Source organism: Callithrix jacchus, chromosome 5, assembly GCF_049354715.1.
Source record: "Callithrix jacchus isolate 240 chromosome 5, calJac240_pri, whole genome shotgun sequence".
Lineage (NCBI taxonomy): Eukaryota > Metazoa > Chordata > Mammalia > Primates > Cebidae > Callithrix > Callithrix jacchus.
Genome location: NC_133506.1, coordinates 39,823,240 through 39,845,074, shown reverse-complemented (window position 1 = coordinate 39,845,074; position 21,835 = coordinate 39,823,240). Strand labels below are relative to the sequence as shown.

Below are 21,835 nucleotides of genomic sequence, written 5' to 3'. Positions count from 1 at the left end.
GTCAACTGAAGGCAGTGACTCATGTCTCTTACTAGGTCAGCATATTCCTAGTGGCTGGGACCTACTCAGGAAAGAGCATGAGTATATGGTTAAAAACATTTTCTTTGCAAGAGTGGTACCCTAAAGGGTCTTATTACTCACCAGCTTTAAAGGCAATAATGTGAAACTTTGCTGCCACTGAGTGTAAGGGTGCCAAACCAGTACTGTGTAGTAGTGGTGGCAGGGGGCATCAGGAAAATACTGACTCATAGCAGAGGGCCTCATGAGACTGCTGTGAGAGAAAAGGATTGGAAATTAGCTTTGTTTTTCCATACATGAGAAGCAGACTGAACTGAAGTTCCACAGCTTCCTCGGGAAGGCGGACCTAAGGGGCTGGTTTTGCTGCAGTGTTAAGCACTTAACCTGTTGCATCACCAAGAATGTAAACCTGTGCTAGTGTGTTTCTCAACTGACTCACCTAGTTTTGTCTCCTCTGGGGCACAGAGTGCCTACTTCTCTATAAAAACAGGACACAGAAACAGCTTAGCAAGCATGGGACCAGAGTTGGTCAAGCCATGCTCCAGTTGTCCCTCCGGAGTCTGGGCTTACTTCTGGAATAAAATGTTCAGTTACAATTTGGGTTTCAGAGATTAATAACCACTGCTTGTATTTTCAAGAAGCCAGGAAAAAAGTCAATTTCTTGTACTTTCTTACTCTCTGAAAGAGTCCTACTTCTCTCTCTTTTCAATATGGGGACTGGTCATTTGTCTTCAACCATCAGAGAAAATAGTGGGCTTGTCACACTTCCTGGGTTTGAATCCCATCCTTAGTACTTGGCTAGTTGTGTGTCATTGGGGAAGCTACTTTTCTGTACCTCAATTTCCCCACAGGGACAGTAACATAACTGCATTAAGAGTAGCTGAAGGTTAAATGAGATTACCACATGTGTGCCCAGCCCACATGCACATTCCGGAAATGGCTGGCTCTCATTAGAAAGATTCAAGGCCAGTCCAAGAAGTATAGCTGGGCCTCAAGAATGTAAAAATTTGCATATCACCTCTACCATTCTGTGTAACTAGCTGCATTCTCCTCTCTTCATATTGCAGCAGTCTAAATGCACATGATCCTCAGAGGCAGCCAGGGCATCTACAGAATGCACTGTGCTATCACAGTGCCCCTCCCTCCCTCACCTGCAGGGGAGCCTGTCTCCACCTGCAGGGGAGCCTCTGTCTCCCCCGGCTGTGAATAATGAACCTTGGAACCTTTATCCAAACCATCATCATCACAAAAGAATCAAGAATCCCACGCATATTTAACTTTTCAGGAATTTTTATTGTTTCAGACCCAGTCATGCATACTAAAATTACATATTTTCACCACTTTGACTTAGAAAATGCACTAGAAAAATAAACTTTTGGTCAAAACAAACACTGAAGTACATGAATCCACCATGTATCCCTATACACAAAGCCAAACTGAATTTCAGTTTGAAGCAAAGACTGTGACCAGTGGCTGAAATGATGGCCCAAGCTGGTCAGAAAATTAGCTCACCTCCCACTCCATCAGAGGCTCTTGGTCAGAGAGGTTTCAGGTATTTCACTTTTAACAGGTTCCTACCTAATATGCCAAAAGCCGAGGCACAGCCACAAGAATCCACAGCAACATCATCTCACTGCCTCACTAAACCTGCTGCCCGGTGAGATGAAAAGAAAAACAGCCCAGTGATAAGTAGGAATTTCATCATCTCTATTCACAAATCACATCGATCCTTCCCATGAAGCAAGTTCCTATAGACTCTACTGATGCTTGTTACTAGCATTTAAAGCAAACCATTTTTCCAAGTCAGGAGAGCAGAAGAATGAATGAATTTATTTCAGGGCAGCAGAATAATTTACGTATGTATGTATGTATTTGAGATGAAGTCTCGCTTTGCTGCCCAGGCTGGAGTGCAGTGGCACGATCTCGGCTTACAGCAACCTCTGCCTCCCCAGTTCAAGCAATTCTCCTGCCTCAGCCTACCAAGCAGCTGGGATTACAGGTGCACACCACCACACCCAGCTAATTTTTGCATTTTTTAGTAGAGGTGGGGTTTCGCCATGATGCTAGCCTGGTCTCAAACTCCTGACCTCAAATGATCTGCCCCTCCCTTGGTCTTCCAAAGTTCTGGGATAATAGGCATGAGCCACCGCACCTGGCTGAGAGCAGAAGAATTTAGATTTACAAAATTAACAGATCCCAGTGCGGAGAGTCATTACCAGAACAGACATCTTTCGTGAACAGTAGACATGTTTCTGTTTGGTATCTCCACACCTCTCATGGCCACAGGACAGCCACATGAATATAATTGGTTTAGCTAACATTTTACTCCCTAAATGAAAGGAGGCTTTAAAGGAAAACCTTAGATGTTGGCAACTTTAAAATGGTAAAACTTTTTAAAAAGGTATTATAATCGCCATGGCAGTACTCTGGCTTTTGCTACCCAAATGAAAAAAAAAAAAAAAAAAAATCCCACAGTTGAGCTGAGAGTCAAATAGCATCTAAAGAAATTGCCCACCCAGGGAGAATTCAGAAAGGCTCAATATAAAGGAATTCAGAGAAATGACTCTTACTGTCACATTTCTGGGAAAACCGTGTTTTGTAAGCTGATTTATTTTTTATTTCTATTTATTTTTGAGATGGGAGTTTCACTCTTGTCACCCAGGCTGGAGTGCAATGGTGCAACCTTGGCTCACTGCAGCCTCTGCCCCCTGGGTTCAAGTGATTCTCCTGCCTCAGCCTCCTGAGTAGCTGGGATTACAGGCACTCACCACCACGCCTGGCTAATTTTTGTATTTTAGTAGAGACAGGGTTTCACCATGTTGGCCAGGCTGGTCTTAAACTCCTGACTTCAGGTGATCCACCCACCTCAGCCCCCTAAAGTGCCGGGATTACAGGCATGAGCCACTGTGCCCAGTCTTCTAACCTGACTTATAAACTTCCTAAGATAAGTGACTCCTTGTGAAACCAGGATGAAATACGAAAGCTCTAAAGATACTTTTGTGTTGATATGTGCAGCAGCAATTGGATTAAAAAAAAATGCAAGAAAAAAATTAAAAAAATAAAGCAACCTTTGCCAAGAGCAAGTTAGAAAATCAAGACATGAAGCCAGGGTGGCACTTCTGGTTGTTTCTGTAGATTTCATCCAGTCTCTCCCCTGTGAAGGCAGAATAGGATTCTAGGAAGAGGCACAACTTCCCAGAATTCCATGTTGGGATGTGGGTGAAGAAGAGGAAGAAGATTCCCATATTCTGAAACTTACAGATTGATTTGGAAGCTTTTAGGTACCAATTCATTCAGACCTAAATTTCCTAAATAACAAGACGGTTGAGGGGGAAAAAAAGGAAAAAACTTCTAAAAAGAGAGAGTACAGTGTCTCTGTGGCAGTAAAGTCAACTAGATAACCAGGAATAAAGTTTGGAGTATAGATCTCCTTTCTCACAGAATTGCTCAGGGATGTTAAACAGCTCATCCAAGGCCACACAGTGAGGTAAAGGTGGAGCCCGCGTCTCCTAATTTACTGTCCCATTTCATGATACCACACTACCTTGAATTTAGGGAAAAGTTAATTTCCAAGTGTTCATATATTGGGCTAGAAGTTCTCCCTGAAGGAAAATACTCCTAGCTCTTGAGGTTCACGTGTTTGTCTCACCAGTGCGCTCCCCTCTACTGAGAAATGCTCACGGTGCTCCCTTATTCGTCATTCCCCACCCCGCTGAGGCAACGTGACACAAACACCCAGGTGAAGCCACAAGGAGACCACCTTGATTTTCACCCAGGGAGGGCTTGGTTTCACAGCTTGGTTCAAGCTTTCTGAGGAGTCAAAACTATTTGATATCTCTTTGGAGCCAAAACAAAGCAAGCAGCTCCTAGAGGCAAATGACCTAGGCCCCGACTTCTTCCAGAAGCTGAGTGAAACCACTCCTTCCTTGTCCAGCTGGAAAAACCTAAGAAACAAGCCTCTCCAAGTCTGGTCTTTGAGATAATCTCTTCTGGTGTTTGAGATAATTCTCTAGGAGCACTTTGGCCATGCCTATGTTAAGACAAAGGCCAGGAATGCAGTGTAGAATTTAAACCCCAGGGCTGAGTGATTCATCCCTCTTTACCTAGTTTTTTATTTTGTTTATCTGTCTTCCCTCTTGGGACCTAAGAAAGCCTCCACCCAGTTCTCCCATCCAGGCCACTGGGTTCTGAACCCCCTCCTTCAGCCATCCCACTTGCCCTACTTGGGCCTTTTCAGCAATGCTGGTCACATCATCATCAGATGGTACTAGAAGCAGCCAGGAGTGCTTTTCCGCACTTCCAGCTCGGCCAGGACCCTAGAGGATCCAGGGTTAGTATCCATGGTGAAAAGAACTCTAGAATTGTATTAATGAGGTAAAGTAAATTAATTTCCACCAATAACTTCTCCAGACATTTAGAAAAGCCATAGAGATGAACAACTTAGTAGCAACAGACTAGCCTTCAAATTTCAGAGTACTGTTCTCTCCCTAACTGAGCTATCTGCCTTGACTGGTTAGTTTATAAATGCATGGAGAAGGTGCACACACAACACATAATACTTGTCACTGTTTAACACCAAGATCACATGGAATACATCTGAAAGGAAATAGGTAGAAAGCTATCATGTGAACCACCTAATTTGGTGCTTGGGCTAAGGCTAAAATCTTGACAGGGAAGAGCTAAAGTGCTGAAATGCAGAACATTCGGGCTGGCTGGTTCACCCAGACCAGAGAGAGAAACTCAAGTGGGGCTGGGAGGGCAGGGGGCCCAGAAGTGACCCAGCAATAACCTGCCCTTATGTTCATTTCCAGAGACCAAAATTTAAGAATCTCAAGTAATTAACTACTATAGCCAGGTTTACAATATAGTACCAGAGTCTTAGGGGTGGAAGGAATTCATCATACAAGATCCTGATTGCTTCACCTAGCCCCACAAAAGCCATCTTTTCAAAATTTAACCGTCACTATAAAAAGGAAATTGGTATCACTGAGTCCCAGGAATACACATAATTGTTTCTTTAAAGGCAGGGCTAATTGGTGACACATCTCTCTTGCAAACACACGTGTACCACAAAAAAACAAAACCAAACCACAGGATCCAACCACTTGTATCTAGATAGTTACCTTTCTGGGCAGAAAATCTAACATTCAGTAACTAAACCAAATCTCAGAAGTCCATCAGCCAAAATGGCCCTAGCTGACATTTCATCCAGCCTCATTTTGCAGAGAAAGTTGAGGCCCACAGAGGCCCATGTCTTGTCCATAGTTGCACACTTGGGTGGGATCCAGGTCTCTGATTCCTAGACCAGAATTCTTGTAGCTACATGGGCCTGGAATGCAGTATTTTCGGTTGAGTAAAATCACTTCCTGCCAGGTCCCTGTATGATTCTATTGAGAACCAGGGCTAAGGCTTTGTGGATTTGGGAAAACTTAAGTTTCCACTGCAAGCTTCAACCAATGAGTCCTAGAGCTGCTTTGAAGTTTCCAGCTTCCACATTTGACCACAAAGTGCTGCTTTTGTCCTGATGCTTGCATGATTAAGTTAAGATGCTTTCCAAACCCAGTCACAGCAGCTGGGGCCCGCATCTCTAGTTAAGTTTCCCGATGAGCAGCAGAAAGACACAAACTCCCAGTGTCACATTTGGTCACACTGCAGGTTTGGCCAAATTATTTCATAGAAGTAGTTCTGACTGGCCAGAAAGGTTTTTCTCCTGGAAAGTGGGATCAAAGTGACTTTGGTCCTGATTTTTCTTGCTTCCAAGATGTGTAAGAACCAGATCACCACCCCCCAACCAAAAAAACAAAACAAAACAGATAGAGCCTCCAGATTAATAGTTGCAAACTGGGATCCCAAATGTTTAAGAATCAGTGGGGACATTTTCCATGTCTTCCATGGAGTAATTCAAGTAACCAAAGGCTTACCCCAAAATGGGCTCCCCCTCATATCTCACAGGCTGTTCCTCCATCTCGTAGTTTAATTACAACGAGCAAGACTGAATCCGTGGCACCTTAAATTCTTGTGCCTCTCCAAAGAAAAAAAGGAAAAGAATGAAGGATGGTGACCCTGGGGGACAGGCTAGTAGCAGGAGTATAGCTGTGACTTCACAGCTCGCAGGGAGTCATCACACTGTGTATCTGAGGTCAGGCCCTCAGGCAGCAGCGCCTGGCCCAGGATGCTGTCACAGGCAGGGACAGGTTGGCAGAACTCTTTCACAAAGTCGTCTTCTGAAGCCAGCAGCACTGCATTCCAGGTGGCAGTGTCCAGCTCCCCAGCCGTGCCCCCGTACTCCCTGGGGAGAATGCTTCTTGGAAGGCTTGTGTGGAGAGAGTTCAAGTCAGACCCATGGAGGAAGAACTAAAGGGAAATGAAATGAAAACACATATGTCTTTAGGTTAATCAGGAATGCAGAAATCTCCTTCGTGGCAGGTGCCCAAATAAATGTCTGTTGAATGAAGAAAGGAAAGGTTAATGGCAACCCTACCCTTCCTTTTTCAGCCCAGAAAGCCTGGAGTATCCTTAATTCTCTTTTCCTTATACCATACGCCCTGTTGGCTGGACCTTCAGAATGTATCCAGGATCCAGCCACCTCACCACCACACTAATGGCAGCATGTCACAGTGCTTCTCCCCTGGATTCCTACAGTGGCCGCCTACCTGGTCTCCCTGCCCCCAATGGTCTCTCTACAATCTAAGTTCTTTTCAATGAAAGTCAGTTCACAGTTGTTCCTCTGTGTACAGCCTTCCAGCACTCCCACCTCACAGACTCAGGGGCCCCTCACAATCTTGCCTTGTTACTTCTCTGAGTCCTCCTCTGACCACTTGCCCCTCCCGTTTTGAACCAGCTGCGCCAGCCTAGCTGCTCTCCCTGCATGCCAGGCAGACTCCCACATCAGGGGCGTGCCCTTGCTCGCCTCCTGGATACCTAGATGGCTCACTCCCTCACCTCTCAAGTCTGCTCAAATGTCTACTTCTCAAGGCCACCACCTCTAACCACTCAGTTGAATACCGCAACCTTTCCCACCTCACACATGCTATCCTTTTCTCTGCTTTATTTTTCTCTGTAGCACTTATCACATTCTAATACTCGATAACATAATTCACTGTGGCTCCCTTTAGAATATAAGCTTCCGAGGGGCAGGGATTTTGGTCTGTTTTGTTCATCTAGAACATGCTTGCAAGTAGAGTTGATCAATAGTTATTTCTGAATGAATGAACCTATGAAGGAACAAAGGAAGAACATTGTAGGCCCCAAACAGGCATTTTGCAGATGTCAAAGACTTGTCCAAAGGCTGCTTTGGTAAAAGTTCCAAACAGAATCTTTAGGGACCCATATGGGTCCACAGACAGGCAGAGAAGCCACTGAATTAGTGGTTTGCAAGTCTAGCTGTGCATCAGAATCTCCTAAGGGGATTTTAAAGCACAGATCCCTGAGCTGATGAATCAAATCTTCAGGGAAAGAACCTGGGAATCTGGAGCTGGATTTCGAGTTTCCTCCCTTACAACTTTGAGATTTTCTATCTATATATGTTAATTCTTTGAAAATGCAAGGGCCCAGCATGGAGGCTCATGCCTGTAATCCCAGCACTTTGGGAGGCCAAGGCTGGTGGATCACCTGAGGTCAGGAGTTTGAGACCAACCCAGCCAACACAGTGAAACCCTTTCTACTAAAAACACAAAAATTAGCCAGGTGTGGTGGTGGGCACTTGTAGTCCCATCTACTTGGGAGGCTGAGGCAGGAGAATCACTTGAACCTGTGGAGCGGAGGTTGCAGTGAGCTGAGATCTTACCACTGTACTCCAGCCTGGGCAACAGAGCAAGACTCTTTTAGAAAAAAGAAAAAGCAAGTAAAATTCAGGGCCGTCTTTGGAATGGTCATCCTAAGCTTTGGGAAGGAGAAAAATACCATCCATCCCATTTCAGTCAGTGGTGCTAGGAAAGGGAAGAGAGAGGTGGCTCTTCTGGGTCAGAAAGGAAGACTCAAAGTGCCACTCATCCCTTAAATAAGAGGTAAGCTAAAAACTCACCTAACTCATAAACGTTGAATTGTTCCACAAACTACACAGCGGGACAACATGTTAGGCAAATGGAAAGGCTTAGGCAGCATTTTTTAAGCCCCACAGTGCTAATGACTGTAACTTAAAAAAAATTATTTGAGAGACAGTGTTCTGCTGTTACCCAGGCTAGAACACAGGGGCAAGACCATAGCCCACCGCAGCCTTGAACTCCTGAGCTTGAGCAATCCTCCCACCTCAGCCTTCTGCATAATGGAGACTATGCCATCACACCAACCTAATTTTTTTTTTTTCGTTGAGACAGAGTCTCACTATTGCCCAGGCTGGAGTACAGTGGCATGATCTTGGCACACTGCAATCCCTGCCTCCGAGATTCAAGTGCTCTCTTGCCTCAGCCTCCCAAGTAGCTGCAATTACAGGCATGTGCCGCCACACCTGGCTATCTTTTTTTGTATTTTCAGTTGAGATGGTTTCACCATGTTGGCCAGACTGGTCTCAACTCCTGACCTTAAGTGATCGGCCCACCTCAGCTTCCCGAAGTGCTAGGATTACAGGCGTGAGCCACAGCGCCCAGGCACACCCACTTAATTAAAAAAATTTTTTTAGAGCTGGGGTCTTGCTACACTGCCGAGGTTGGGAGGATCTTATGATAAAAATCCTGGCTGTGCTCACTCTACTGGCAAATATTACATTCTTACTAACATCTTCCATCTTCCCCTCACAAAAAGGGACTGTTCATTTATTTTATCTTTAACTACTTTCCAAATTAGTTGTCCCAGGGCAAAAATAAACAAGTTCCAGATGTCACAAATAAATCAATGGAGGGAGGAAAGAAAAAATCTCAAGTCAATAGGATCATCACTTACTCTGTTTGCTATTTTCTCCTTCAGAAATGGTTTTATGATGGCAAAAATGCCTTTAAATATTCGAGGTTCATTTACAACATGGACTGCTTTTATCCGAATGGGGAAACCATCCTGTGTGGGAAAGGTAAAGGGGTTTAGAACATCTGCAGAGTCTTTCCACACCTTCCTCCCCCCCGTTAAATCTTCATTTTCAGCTCCAATACGTAAGTCTGATCTGATCCTGATGGCCGCCTCAATGACAGTCCACGTGGGGCCTAAATAGGCAGACAGACCTCAAGGAAAGTCTTCCCTGGGACCCAGAACTGGGTAAGAAGAGAGGCAAACAGAGGCTGGGTGTGGTGGCTCACACCTGTAATCCCAGCAATTTGGGAGGCTGAGGCAGGCGGATCACTTGAGGTCAGGAGTTTGAGACCAGGCTGGCCAACATGGTGAAACCCCATCTCTACTAAAAATACAAAAATTAGCTGGGCATGGTGGCACACATCTGTAATCCCAGCTACTTGGGAGACTGAGGCTGGAAAATTGCTTGAACCCAAGAGGTGGAGGTTACAGTGAGCCAAGATCATGCCACTGCACTCCAGCCTGGGTGACAGAGTGAGACTCTGTCTCAAAAAAAAAAAAAAATGAAGAGAGGCAAACATATGAAGAGCTGTTGCTCTTATAGCAGAAAACAAGTCTGAATCTATAGGCATGGATCTGGCAGATATCAGACCTTCTCCATCAGTGTTGCCAAAGTATATTTCTCAGGAAATTAGAGGTTATACAAAACAGGGCTCCACAGAACACAGTCCACTAAGCACAACCAAGTGGGTTTCTTTAACTGTAGTCCTGTTCAGAGCCTTTAACATGTAAATTCTTACAATGAAATTTACAAGAAAGGGACAGGCTATACCACATTTCCCAAACTTATTTAATTTTTTCACTTTGTTAGATGATGGACACTGATCCACACTCTTAAACCTGACACTTGAAACTACGTGGTGTTCAGCAGGAAGCATCAAAAGGAGTGCCAGTGAAGGAAAGCCAGGGTCGGCTCAAAGTCAGAATTCAAATTTATGATAATGTCCAAATGTGCACTGATTTCTTTTTGAGATGGAGTCTGGCTCTGTCACCCAGGCTGGAATGCAGACCTCGGCTCACTGCAACTTTCACCTCCCAGGTTCAAGTAATTCTCCTGCCTTAGCCTCTCAAGTAGCTGGGATTACAGGCACCCACCACCATGACCAACTAATTTTTGTAATTTTAGTAGATGGGGTTTCACAGTGTTGGCCAGCCTGGTCTTAAACTCCTAACCCCATGATCCGCCTGCCTCAGCCTCCCAAAGTGCTGGGATTAGAAGCATGAGCCACCAGGCCCGGCCATATGCCCTGATTTCTTTAAATAATAAACCTGGTGCACCACAGGGACCGAAACATTTGTGGAATCCAGCGAGAAGACCTACTATAGCATTGGCGCCCCAGAGTTCACAAAAGACAACACCCCACATGGTGGGTCAGAATGAACAAGTAATCAAAACCTGTCACACCTGTGACAGACTATATTTTCTCTAGGTCTCAGTTTCCCCATCTATCAAAAAGGAAGAACAGTTCTTGCCTTGCCTATCTCAGAGGATTTGTTGAAGGACTGAATGGGCCATGATGGCTGTAAAACCTGCAAGCCGTTAAACATGGTGCAGATATGTAGGGAACCCAGACTCCAGTGACTCGTGTTCTCAAACACAGAACATGAAGTACGAAGCATCTGACCAAAATACAGCCCAACAGAGCACCACATCCCCCAGGTCCACAGAGGGTAGGAGGGGCTCCAGCACCTTGGGCAGAAGCATCATTTCTTAAGTTGTTTTTTTTTTTTTTTTTGAGGCAGAGTTTTGCAGTTCTCGCCCAGGCTGGAGTGCAATGGCACAATCTCATGTCATTATAACCTCTGCCTCCTGGATTCAAATGATTCTCCTGCCTCACCCTCCCAAGTAGCTGGGATTCCAGGCACCTACCACAACGCCCAGCTAAGTTTTATATTTTTGGTAAAGACGGCATTTCACCATGTTGGCCAGGCTGGTCTCGAACTCCTGACCTCAAGTAATCCACCCACCTTGGCCTCCCAAAGTGTTGGGATTACAAGCATGAGGTACCACGCCTAGCCAGTTTTGTTTGTTAGGAGAATTTTTCCTCTGCCTTCCAGACCAAAAAAAGGCAAAAAGCAGTTCCCTAGTTTTTTGGACTCTTGCCTTAACAATGAAGTACCTACTCCAGAGGGTACTTGAGAGACTGATAAGAACAAGTGGTAAATAGGACTTTTAAATTTCTTCCCATAATGCTTTTGTGTTTTTCATATTGCAGGTGTGGGATGTGCAGTTTGTGTATCATGTGAGACCCACAGTAAACGGACAGGCCCTGGGGAAAGCCAGAGCCACCATGAAACAGGCAGGACAGACAGGGGTCTTACCTGGAGGATGCCAATCACCTTTTTGGCTATAAAAGGGCCAAAGTGAGATGCTTTTGATAAACTCACTCCTTTGTAGTCTGCAAGAATTACAATTCCATTCACTTGGGTTTCTTCCGACTGAATGAGTTTCTCTAAGGTCAAGTATATGGCTCGGATGTTTTCGGTAATTGGATAGTTGCTTGGTATCCATCTGTCTAAGGTCGTAAGAGATTGACAGTATGTTACAGAAATTAATATAAATAAGTGATCAGACAAAGATTTATCTCCTTTCTAACACTATTGTTTCAAAATGGAAAAAGGTGTTCTAGTGGCCGTGTCTCTATTTAGGTTAGCAAATGGAACAACAAGCAGCAGCTGGTTTCCTAACTCCAACCAGCAGCACATTTTGCAATGCAATACAATGGAGTGTTGAGGTTAAAAGCATGAGCTCTGGCTGGGCACAGCGGCTCATGCCTGTAATCCCAGTACTTTGGAAGGCCGAGGTGGGAGGATCGCTTAAGCCCAGGAATTCAAGACCAGCCCAGGCAACATGGCAAAACCCATCTCTACAAAATATACAAACATTAGCCAGGTGTGGTAGGGTGTGCCTGTAGTCCCACTACTTGGGAGGCTGAGGTGGGAGGATCACATGAGCTCAGGAGGTTGAGGCTGCAGTGACCATGATCATGCCATGTACTCAAGCTTGGGTGACAGGGCGAGACCCTGGATCAAAAAAAAAGACCCTGCCTCTCTGAGGTAAAAAGTATTCTCTCTGAAGTAAAAAGCATGCATTCTGGGCCAGGCACAGTGGGTCACACCTGTAATTTTAGCACTTTGGAATGCTGAGGCGGGCGGATCACAAGGTCAGGAGATCAAGACCAGCCTGGCCAACATGGTAAAACCCGTCTCTACTAAAAATACAAAAATTATCTAGGTGTGGTGGTGTACACCTGTAGTCCCAGCTACTCTGGAGGCTGAAGCGGGAGAATCACTTGAACCTGGGAGGCGGAGGTTACAGTGAGCTGAGGTTGCACCACTATATTCCAGCCTGGTGACAGAGTGAGACTCATTTAAAAAAAAAAAAAAAAAAAAAGTATGCATTCTGAAGTCAGACACACCTTAGGGTCTGAATGCTACCAGCTGTGTAACTGCGGGCAAGTTACTTCAATACCTCACTCTGAGCCCTCATCTCCTCATAAGAACAGGGTGGTAATACCTGCCTTCATGGACATCTGTGCTTTATGCCGTCATGTATTTCCCCTTATCTTCATAGCACCAACCTGATTTTCCTTAGGGAATTACCTCCTCCCTCTCTTGCCATGCAGTTTGGATAGAACTGACTTGACTCCTGACTTCAGAGGGGAGTGAGTGACTAGGGACCGATTGGCTAATCTGATAGCACATCCTTTTGGCCACAATGTGTGATCCAAGCCAGGTCAAGCAGAGTTGAGGAGACTCATTTCTAGGACTCTGGCCCTTGGGAAAGAGACCTCTTTCCTCTTGTAGTTTTGAGGCTGTGAGTCCGAGATTCATATGCCGCAGGAGGCAAAAGAGCTGGCCTGGGAATCAAGACCCTGTTGAGGACAGCAGTGGTTGAGACAGCTTTCCAGTGCCAGAGTTTGGGCCCCTGAATCCAGCTTCACCTGGACTTCAATTATCTAGCAACTGTGTTTTTTGCTTATTTCAACCAATGTGAGTTGGCTTTCTGTCACTTGCCACCCAAAGACTGAGTCTTGGCCAGATGTAGTGGCTCACGCCTGTAATCTCAACTCCTTGGGAGGCCAAGGCGGGTGGATCATTCGAGGTCAGGAGTTAAAGACCAAGCCTGGTCAACACGGTGAAACGCTGTCTCTACTGAAAATACAAAAATTAGCTGGGAATGGCGGTACATGCCTGTTGTCTCAGCTACTTGGGAGGCTGAGGCAGGAGAATCACTTGAACTCAGGAGGAAGAGGTTGCAGTGAGCCGAGATTGCACCACTGCACTCCAACCTGGGCAACAGAGGGAGACCCTGTCTCAAACAAAGAAACAAACTGAATCTTGACTCATACACAACCTTGAGGGGAGTACTGTGAGGATGAAGCATGGTGCTATGTTCCCTCATAAAACTCTTTCTAAGGTGAATACTTCTTTAACACGCTCCATGTATTTAATGATTCTTTCCTCTCTTTGGGGAAGAAAAAATGAAAATGCCCTTTTTTTTACTGTTAACCACTATTCTCAAGAAAATCACCACAAAAATCTGGGTGCCTCTTTCTTAAAAGATAAAACTTCCCCTCTGGGAGCAGTGACTCACGCCTGTAATCCCAGCACTTTGGGAGGCCGAGGAGGGCAGATCACAAGGTCAAGAGATTGAGACCATCCTAGACAACATGGTGGAACCCTGTCTACTAAAAATACAAAAAAATTAGATGGGCGTGGTAGCACACGCCTGTAGTCCCAGCTACCTGAGAGGCTGAGGCAGAAGACTCACTTGAACCCGGGAGGCGGAGGTTGCAGTGAGCTGAGATTGCAGCCCTGCACTCCAGCCTGGCGACAGAGCGAGACTTTGTCTCAAAAAAAAGATAAAACTTCACATTTGCCAACGAGATATGTGATATGTGCAAAATTCTTATGAAGGATCTTTGTCCCCAAATCGTGCCAGCTTGCTGTTTAACATTGCTGCCAATTGAACCTGCCTCTATTTAACTGGATATTATTCCTTTCAATCACGTCTTAAAAGAGCTTTAACAAAGGCAAAGCTGATGCCCAATTGAAAACAAATGTTTCTGTGTATGCCTCCTCCTAAAAGGCTGGGTTGGTGGGAAGGGGTCCAGATCTGCTCCAGACATATCGGGAAAAAAATTCACTCACGAGCAAAGCACTGAAACCATGCAAGCAAAGGTGCAATCAGTGTTGCAATATCTGACTGTGTTGTAATATTCTTAGGAGTTGAGTAAAGAAAAGCCGAAAAACCTGCTGACTGGTTTCTAGGTCTCCTGATGCCCTAAAATCTGCACTGCATTACTTATTTTAAAATAAACACCACTAATTTTGGCCAGTATCTTCAATAGCAGGTAAGCCATTAACAGTGGTCTTGGTACATACACAGTAAAGTCTGAAGAGAATGGTTTAGCTTCTAAAGAGAGTCTGGGGAATGACTAAAGGCAGAGGAAAGTGCATGGAGGTGTCAACTCCCCAGCAAACTTCCCTTCAAGAGGGCGTTTACATGCATGAGCAAAAGAGGGCTACCAGTGTGTTCTCATTCCCTGGCTTACTTGGGGAGAACACTGCATCTTACTTTCCATTTTTCTCTCAGCTCTGGTCTGATGGAAGCTAGGAGTGGAGTAGAACATTCCAAAGTTCATAATGCTTTTGGTGTCATGGAAGAGAACAGGCCTAAGAATCAGAAATCTCGAGTTCTGGCAGCCCCTGGTCACTGTTGAAATGTTCTTTAGGGAGCATTTCTTTCTTTCTTTTTTTTTTTGAGACGGAGTTTTGCTCTTGTTACTCAGGCTGGAGTGCAATGGCGCAATCTCGGCTCACCGCAACCTCCGCCTCCTGGGTTCATGCAATTCTCCTGCCTCAGCCTCCTGAGTAGCTGGGATTACACGCACGTGCCACCATGCCCAGCTAATTTTTTTTGTATTTGTAGTAGAGACGGGGTTTCACCTTGTTGACCAGGATGGTTTCGATCTCTTGGCCTCGTGATCCACCCGCCTCGGCCTCCCAAAGTGCTGGGATTACAGGCTTGAGCCACCGCGCCCGGCCTTCTTTTTTTTTTTTTTAACTTTTTGTAGAGACAGGGTCTCACCATGTTGCCCAGGCTGGTCTCAAACTCCTGGCCTCAAGCAGTCCTTCTCCCTTGCCCTCCCAAAGTACTGGGATTACAGGTATGAGCCTCTGCGCCTAGCTGGGGAGTATTTCTAAATGCTCTTTTAGTGGCAGAGAGCCCCCATTCATAAACTACCATGACAAAGAAATGTAAGGTATCCTGATTACTGCCATGAAGTGCTAAGATCAAAAAACAAATCCAAAGTGAATCCTGTCCATGGCTTAACAAAACAGAGGAAAGGAAGCAAAGGTTGGAGGAGGCACAGAGGAGGCACCTTTCCAGGTGTCTGCCCAGTCCACACCCTTGCACTGATACCTGTACCGCAAAGTACCCACAAAGAGGACTCAGTGAGGGCCCTGGCAGCCATGCTTGTACCCTGCACTAGGGGCAGGCTTCTCAGCCCCACCAGAAATCTGGAATCTGAATTGAGGCACTTAATTGGGTGGTTAGGCAAACCTGAGAGCTGAGGGGGTGCCAGATTTAACTACATGCACTGGAGTACGACAGCCATACACAGAAAAAAGTGTGAAGATGTGCAAAAGGCAGAAATGTGTGGCTGAAGGACACACAGCCCATCAGGCAGAGACAGGGAGAACAGCTGTCTTGCCTCCTGGTGGCATTCTGGTTCTTGGTTCTAGGCCCTAGTAAGAGCTGCCAGACCTCTCTTCTGGTTCTGGGATATACTCATTATATATCCCAGAGTATATATGTCATTAAATATACTCCTGTCTCCTTAGACTAAATCCTTCCTTTTTTCTGACGTTGGTTTGAGTAGGTTTTTGTCATCTACAATCCAAAGAGCCTTGACTATGACAAAGGAAGGGTAAAAAGGGGACTCAGATAGGAGGACAGGGTGCTGAATGGACACACTGCAGAAAGACTGGACGCGCACGCCCCACAACAGTCTAGGGAGATACCTGGGCGGATGCAGACGACATGGCAGCCCCTGGGGTCAGTGTGGGGCAGAACCGTGAGGAACCCGGAAGCAAGGACATCTTTTAAGGCTGATGGCTTCAAGTTATTGAAGACTTCGGGCCAGCTTCTCCTGCAGCTGTGGTAGTTGACGAGGAGCTGCAGGGCCCGGTCATAATCAAACTTGCGGGCCCGGAGGAAGCGCAGCAGGAAGGCATCGTCGAGGGACGTGGTCAGGTTCGGGTACTCCTTCCGCACCATGTCACGGAGGGCCTGCACATCTCGAAGTCTCCATTCCGGCTTTTCCTGCAGCTCTTCCCGGGCTTTGGTGACCAGTTCTTCTGTCAGTGAGCACACGTAGCCTGGAGGCTCAGGTGGTGGTGGCAGCTCATTTTCAGAGAGTGAGGCCACAGAAGGGCTGGTTCTCAGAGAGTCACTTTCTTCTGACATTAGCTACCAGGGTCCCTGCCAACACAGAAGCCCTAAGCCACGTTAACAAGGCTTAGCAGTGCTTATTCCAAATCCCAGGGCAGCACAGTGCAGGGGACAGGAACACTTCCTGTAAAAGCCGAGTAACCTCAGAGCAGTGTTTCTCAACTGGGGGCAATGAACTGGATCTAAACCATACACACAAGTCTGACCCCAGGCCAGCTGCATCCCCAGGGAGGTAGCCGGCAGCTCTAGCAGACTATACACTCCCTAATGAACACCAGGGCCTTACTTATAAATGTATGAATAGGTACTCAACCTTATTTGTCATTAAATAAATGTAAATTAAAACAACTCTGAGGCCAGGCAAGGTGGCTCATGCCTGTAATCCCAGCACTTTGGGAGGTCGAGCAGGTGGATCACCTTAGATAAGAGTTTGAGACCAGCCTGACCAACATGGTGAAACCCCATCTCTACTAAAAACATAAAATTTAGCTGGGCATGGTGGCACATGCCTGTAATCCCAGTTACTCAGGAGGCTGAGGCAGGAGAATCGCTTGAACTGAGGAGGTGGAGGTTGTAGTGAGCCAAGAGCACACTATTGCACTCCAGCCAGAGCGAGAGTCAGTCTCAAAAAAAAAAACAAAAAAAAACCAACTGTGAGATTCAGATTGGCAAAAATTAAAAAAAAAAGTGCTCTGATATGCTTGCTGCTGCTGGGAGTACAAATTGACATAGCCTCTTTGGAGGGAAGCTGTCAACATCTTCAGAATGTAAAGCCACATGCCCTTTGGTCAACAATTCCATTTCTAAGACATATACTTGTATATATGTGCAAAATATGCACATGGCCTTCACAAGTATTGATTATCATGATAAAAGATTAGAAACACCTTAACTGCCCATGATGGGGGGACTGGTTAAGTAATATTACCATATGAATGGGGTACTACTCAGTCATGAAAAGGAATTAGGAATTAGGCAGATCTTTATGAATTGACATGTTAAAAAAGCAAGTTGTAGAATAGTGTACAGAAAATCATGTTCTTAATATACACACATATATACACTTGTGAATGCACAGAAAATTTCTAGAAGGATATAAGGAACTTCCCAATGGTTACCTCTAGGGAACATAACTGTACAAGTAACATTAAAGATGAGAAAGGGGATTTTTACTGTACTGTTTGAATTTTTTACCATGTACCCACGTAATTTGTGGCAGCTGGGAATATGTGCCCGTCAGATTTCCTGCTGGGAAAATGTAATTGATAAAGGGCCCTAGTGGCTGTCCCTCTAGATCCACTCCAGGGGAAGCCAAAACTTCCCACAGCCCTCTGTGGCCTCACCGCTCATAGCCAATGATTGAGTGAGACATGGGACTCCTCTAACAGGCAGCTTTGGCTTGAGGGCCTGGCCAAACCTTTGTTGGGACTGCCCTGCAGGTAGACTTGCTGCCCAAACCTCCTTCACAGGAGCTGATTTGCATCACTGTCAATAGCTCTTCCTGACTTCTGCTCCCTTCCTCCACTGTTGTTCTTCACAGGGGCTGCCTCTAAATTTCTAGCATGTCTAATCTCATTCTAGTGTCTGCTTCTTAGAGGACCTGAATTCATGCACTTTTTTTTTGTTGACATGGAGCCTTGCTGTCACCCAGGCTGGAGTGCAGTGGCACAATCTCGGCTCACTGCAACCTCTACCTCCTGGGTCCCATCTAGCCTCCTGTCTCTGGCCTCAGTCTCCTGATTAGCTGGGATTACAAGCATGCATCGCGATGCCTGGCTAATTTTGACATATTTTTAGTAGAGATGGGGTTTCACCATATTGGCCAGGCTGGTCTTGAACTCCTGACCTTGTGATCTGCCCACCTGGGCCTCCCAAAGTGCTGGGATTACAGGTGTGAGCCAATGTGCCTGGACTTTTTTTTTTTTTTTTAAAGATGGAGTCTTGCTCTTGTCACCCAGGCTGGAGTGCAATGGTGTGATTTCAGCTCACTGCAACCTCCGCCTCCTGGATTCAAGTGATTCTCCTGCTTCAGCCTCCCGAGTAGCTGGGATTATAAGCATCCGCTGCCACGCCCAGCTAATTTTTTTGAATTTTTAGTAGAGATGGAGTTTCACCATGTTGGCTAGGCTGGTCTCGAACTCCTAACCTCAGGTGATCACCTGCCCTAGCCTCCCAAAGTGCTAGGATTACAGGCATGAACCACCGTGCCCAGCCATACTTTTTTTGTTTTTTAAGAGAGAGATAGGGTCTTGCTCTGCCACCCAGGCTTAAGTGCAGTGGCATAATCATAGCTTTCTGCAACCTCGAACTCTTAGGTTCAAGCAATCCTCCTGCCCCAGCCTCCCAGGTAGCTGGGACTATAGGCACACACCAACATGCCTGGCCAATTTTTAAATTTTTTTCTCAGGCTGAGCATGGTGGCTCACACTTGTAATCCCAACACTTTAGGAGGCTGAGGCAGGTGGATCACCTGAGGTCAGGAGTTCGAGACCAGCCTGGCCAACATGGCGAAACCCTGTCTCTCCTAAAAATACAAAAATTAGCCAGGCATGGTGGCGCACACCTGTAGTGCCAGCTACTTGGGAAGCTGAAGCAGGAGAATCGCTTGAAACCAGGAAGCAGAAGTTGCAGTGAGCCAAGATTATGTACTGCACTCCAGCATGGGCGACAGAGTGAGACTCCATCTCAAATAAATAAATAAAAATATATTTTAAAAGGACCACTCTGCTGTCTTGAGAATGAACTCTAAGGGGGTGAGGACCAAAGCAAAGAGGCCATTTAGAGGTTATTGTAATAATCCAGGTGAGAGATGCTAGTGGCCTGGAGCAGGTAGCCTTTGCTGACCCCCAGGCCAGGTGAGGCTTTTGCCCTACACTTCTCTCACTCTGCTGCAATTGTCTGTTGGCAATTTGTGAGCAACATCCAGGTATGTCTTCTTCATTATCTTAAATCCAGCATCTAACGTGGTGTTAGACACATAGTCTGCACTCCATAAATATTTATTGAATTACTTTCATCTGCTTGGCAGAGGTATGCTAAGTGAAGAATAGAACAACTATGGCTTTGTTTCTATGGAAGTCACCAAGAGATGCCTGCAAGAAGTCACCAAGAAATTTAGTGTCTACCTGAGACAAACTAGTGTTCACAAGGTATAGGCCTCACCTCCAGCCTCATTTCCCACCTCACCCCACCTTGATGCATATTAAATACCAGTCAAAACAAACTGATGACCCATCATCCTTGGAACACCTCGTGCACTTCTGATACACTCTACCTGAAAATTTCTCTTCTTTGTTCCTAATCAGACAGCTCAAATTGCCTTCAAGACCCAGCTGCCAGGTTACCTCCTCTGTGAATCCTTCCCAAACTACCTGAGGGTGATTCCCTCCAGTTTTCCACAAAACTGGGTTCCTAATTCATTTTTAGAAATTACAGTCCAATGGCAGGGGCGTTTACATAAAACCAGGCTCAATTTCACCACCCATTCATTTATCCAATAATTACTGATCACCTACCATAGAGGCACTGGGAACGCACATGCAAACAATCTAATTCTTTGCCTTATGAAGCTTACATCACAGTGGAATGAAGATAATGCATACTTGAGCATTTTACCATATATCAAGCATTGCTAAGCCCTTTATGCATTTCCTCATTTAATTTTCACAGTATTTGGTAAGAGCGCTGTTACTGTTCCCATTTTTAAAAGGACAAGGAGCACTGCCTCTTAGAATGTAAGTTTCACGAGGGCAGAGTGCTTGTCTGCCACGTCCGCTGCCACCTCCAGTGCCTGACACATGGCAGTGGCCTGTATACACCAGCGGGGGATATTGGTTAAGCAATGCGCCAAGGGGGCACCCGATGAGGCAGAGCAAGGATGCGTCTAGCCCCACCCTGGGCTCCTCATCTCTACCCTCCACCTGGAGCTTCCTATTGACTCTCCAGGGCCTCAGCAGTGCCGAGCGCCCAGCAGGGCTCAGTCACAGGCTGATGAATGAGCTGACAGGCGGACATATGAGTGAGATGCAGACACCACTTACGGGTGAAGCCGGGGATCTGCCCCCACATGGAGCCCATCGCTTTCCGGAGCATCACTTTCCTCTCCACCCCATCCACTCAACAAGCAGAGGTCAGGAGGCCATCTCTCCTGGAGCCCCCGACCCCCACATCTCGTGGACAACCTTCCGAAGCCCCCACTTCCGGCTGTCACCCCCTCCCCAGGTGTCCCCATTTCCTGGGGTCTCTCGCGCCTCTGGTACCCACTTCCGGTTATCCTTCCCTCTCAGAGGTCCCTCTCCTTGGCTCCCAGGGCACATGGACGGGCTCGCGGGCACTCACCGGCCCGGCTACGGGCGGAGCGCGGGTCAATCGGCGGCGGGAGCCTCGTCCGGCAGCGCGCGCAGAAACGACCCGCACTGCCGGCCCGGCCAGACCGGCCCTTCGCGCCGGAAGTGACGTGCCAGGGCGTGGGAGGCGGGGCTCCGCCTAGGGGCGCGCTTGTGCGACACCTCCCGGCAACGCCTGCGTTCTATCCCCACCTAGCGGCCGGGACTCAGCGCTGCGGACCCGGAGTGGCTGGGAGGAGCTGGGACGCCAGCCACTTGTCAAACCCGGCGTATAGATGGGGAAACTGAAGCTCAGAGAAGGAAGGAAAGAAGCTGCCATTTTCCAAGAGCATGCTAACATGTACCTGTTGTTTCACATCCATGATCTCATTAACTCCTCATATTTACGCAATTACCTTATTTCACGAAAAGGAAAGTGGCAATCAAGGCGGTAAAGGGCTTCAAACCTAGATCTCAGAATTAGCATTCTAGACTTTTCCTCTATTACGGCTGCTATCAGGACTGTCTGCTCCAAAAGGGGAGATTCCAAACCAGGAGACGTCTGTCTGTCATTAACTGAGTGACCTGGAGCAAGTCCCCTTTCCTCCTTGGGCCTCTGTTTCCTCATCTGAAACCTGATTCTTGCTCTGGAGCCTGATTCAGTAACTACTTTTTTCCTGCTTTGGGCTCACGAAGTTCCCTCCAGACAAAGACATGACTAACTCCCACCCCAGTCCATCAAGATCCCCTCGCAAGGATTTTGTGGAGCTGCAACTTTTAGACAAATCTCCTCGGTCCCTCTGAGGCAGAGGAAACACTAAGCCATTTCTAGAGAGAAATTCTGGTGGTCCAGGAGAACTCTGAGCCCCAAGAGACGATCTTAAACAGTCTTTTCGTTTCTCTACCCCAGGGGCGGCAGAGTCCCAAGAAGATGGGAAGTCATCCATGAAGGCCATAAGAACATGGCAGTTTCTGCCAGATGCTAGATTAAGGGGCAAGGGGGTGGCAGTGTGGTGGGGACCTGGGAATCATG

At 46.5% G+C, this 21,835-nt stretch overlaps 1 protein-coding gene across 7 annotated transcripts; it reads right to left on the bottom strand.

Annotated features, from left to right (window-relative positions):
- Positions 1-1,290: 1,290 nt before the first annotated feature.
- Positions 1,291-20,924, bottom strand: TTPAL (alpha tocopherol transfer protein like). 7 transcript variants are annotated; one of them, XM_035298681.3, is made up of 5 exons: positions 20,518-20,924; positions 16,048-16,507; positions 11,338-11,531; positions 8,896-9,006; positions 1,291-6,372 (listed from the first exon to the last, which is right to left on the bottom strand). In XM_035298681.3, the coding sequence occupies exons 2-5, from the start codon at positions 16,490-16,492 to the stop codon at positions 6,094-6,096; spliced, it is 1,029 nt and encodes a 342-aa protein (XP_035154572.1). In that variant the 5' UTR covers positions 16,493-16,507; positions 20,518-20,924; the 3' UTR covers positions 1,291-6,093. The 7 variants fall into 7 exon arrangements, with proteins under 7 accessions (XP_035154572.1, XP_035154570.1, XP_008994225.1 ...); XM_035298679.3 differs by having other exon boundaries at positions 16,048-16,524; positions 20,741-20,924; XM_008995977.5 differs by having other exon boundaries at positions 20,741-20,924.
- Between the last annotated feature and the right edge of the window lie 911 nt (positions 20,925-21,835).

Coding starts and splice junctions, on each gene's coding strand:
- TTPAL (XM_035298681.3), bottom strand. CDS start 16,492: ATGTCAGAAGAAAGTGACTCTCTGAGAACCAGCCCTTCTGTGGCCTCA. Junction 11,532..16,047: donor TGTCGTCTGCATCCGCCCAG/GTATCTCCCTAG, acceptor TTACGACCTTAG/ACAGATGGATACCAAGCAAC. Junction 9,007..11,337: donor AGGTGATTGGCATCCTCCAG/GTAAGACCCCTG, acceptor TTTCCCACACAG/GATGGTTTCCCCATTCGGAT.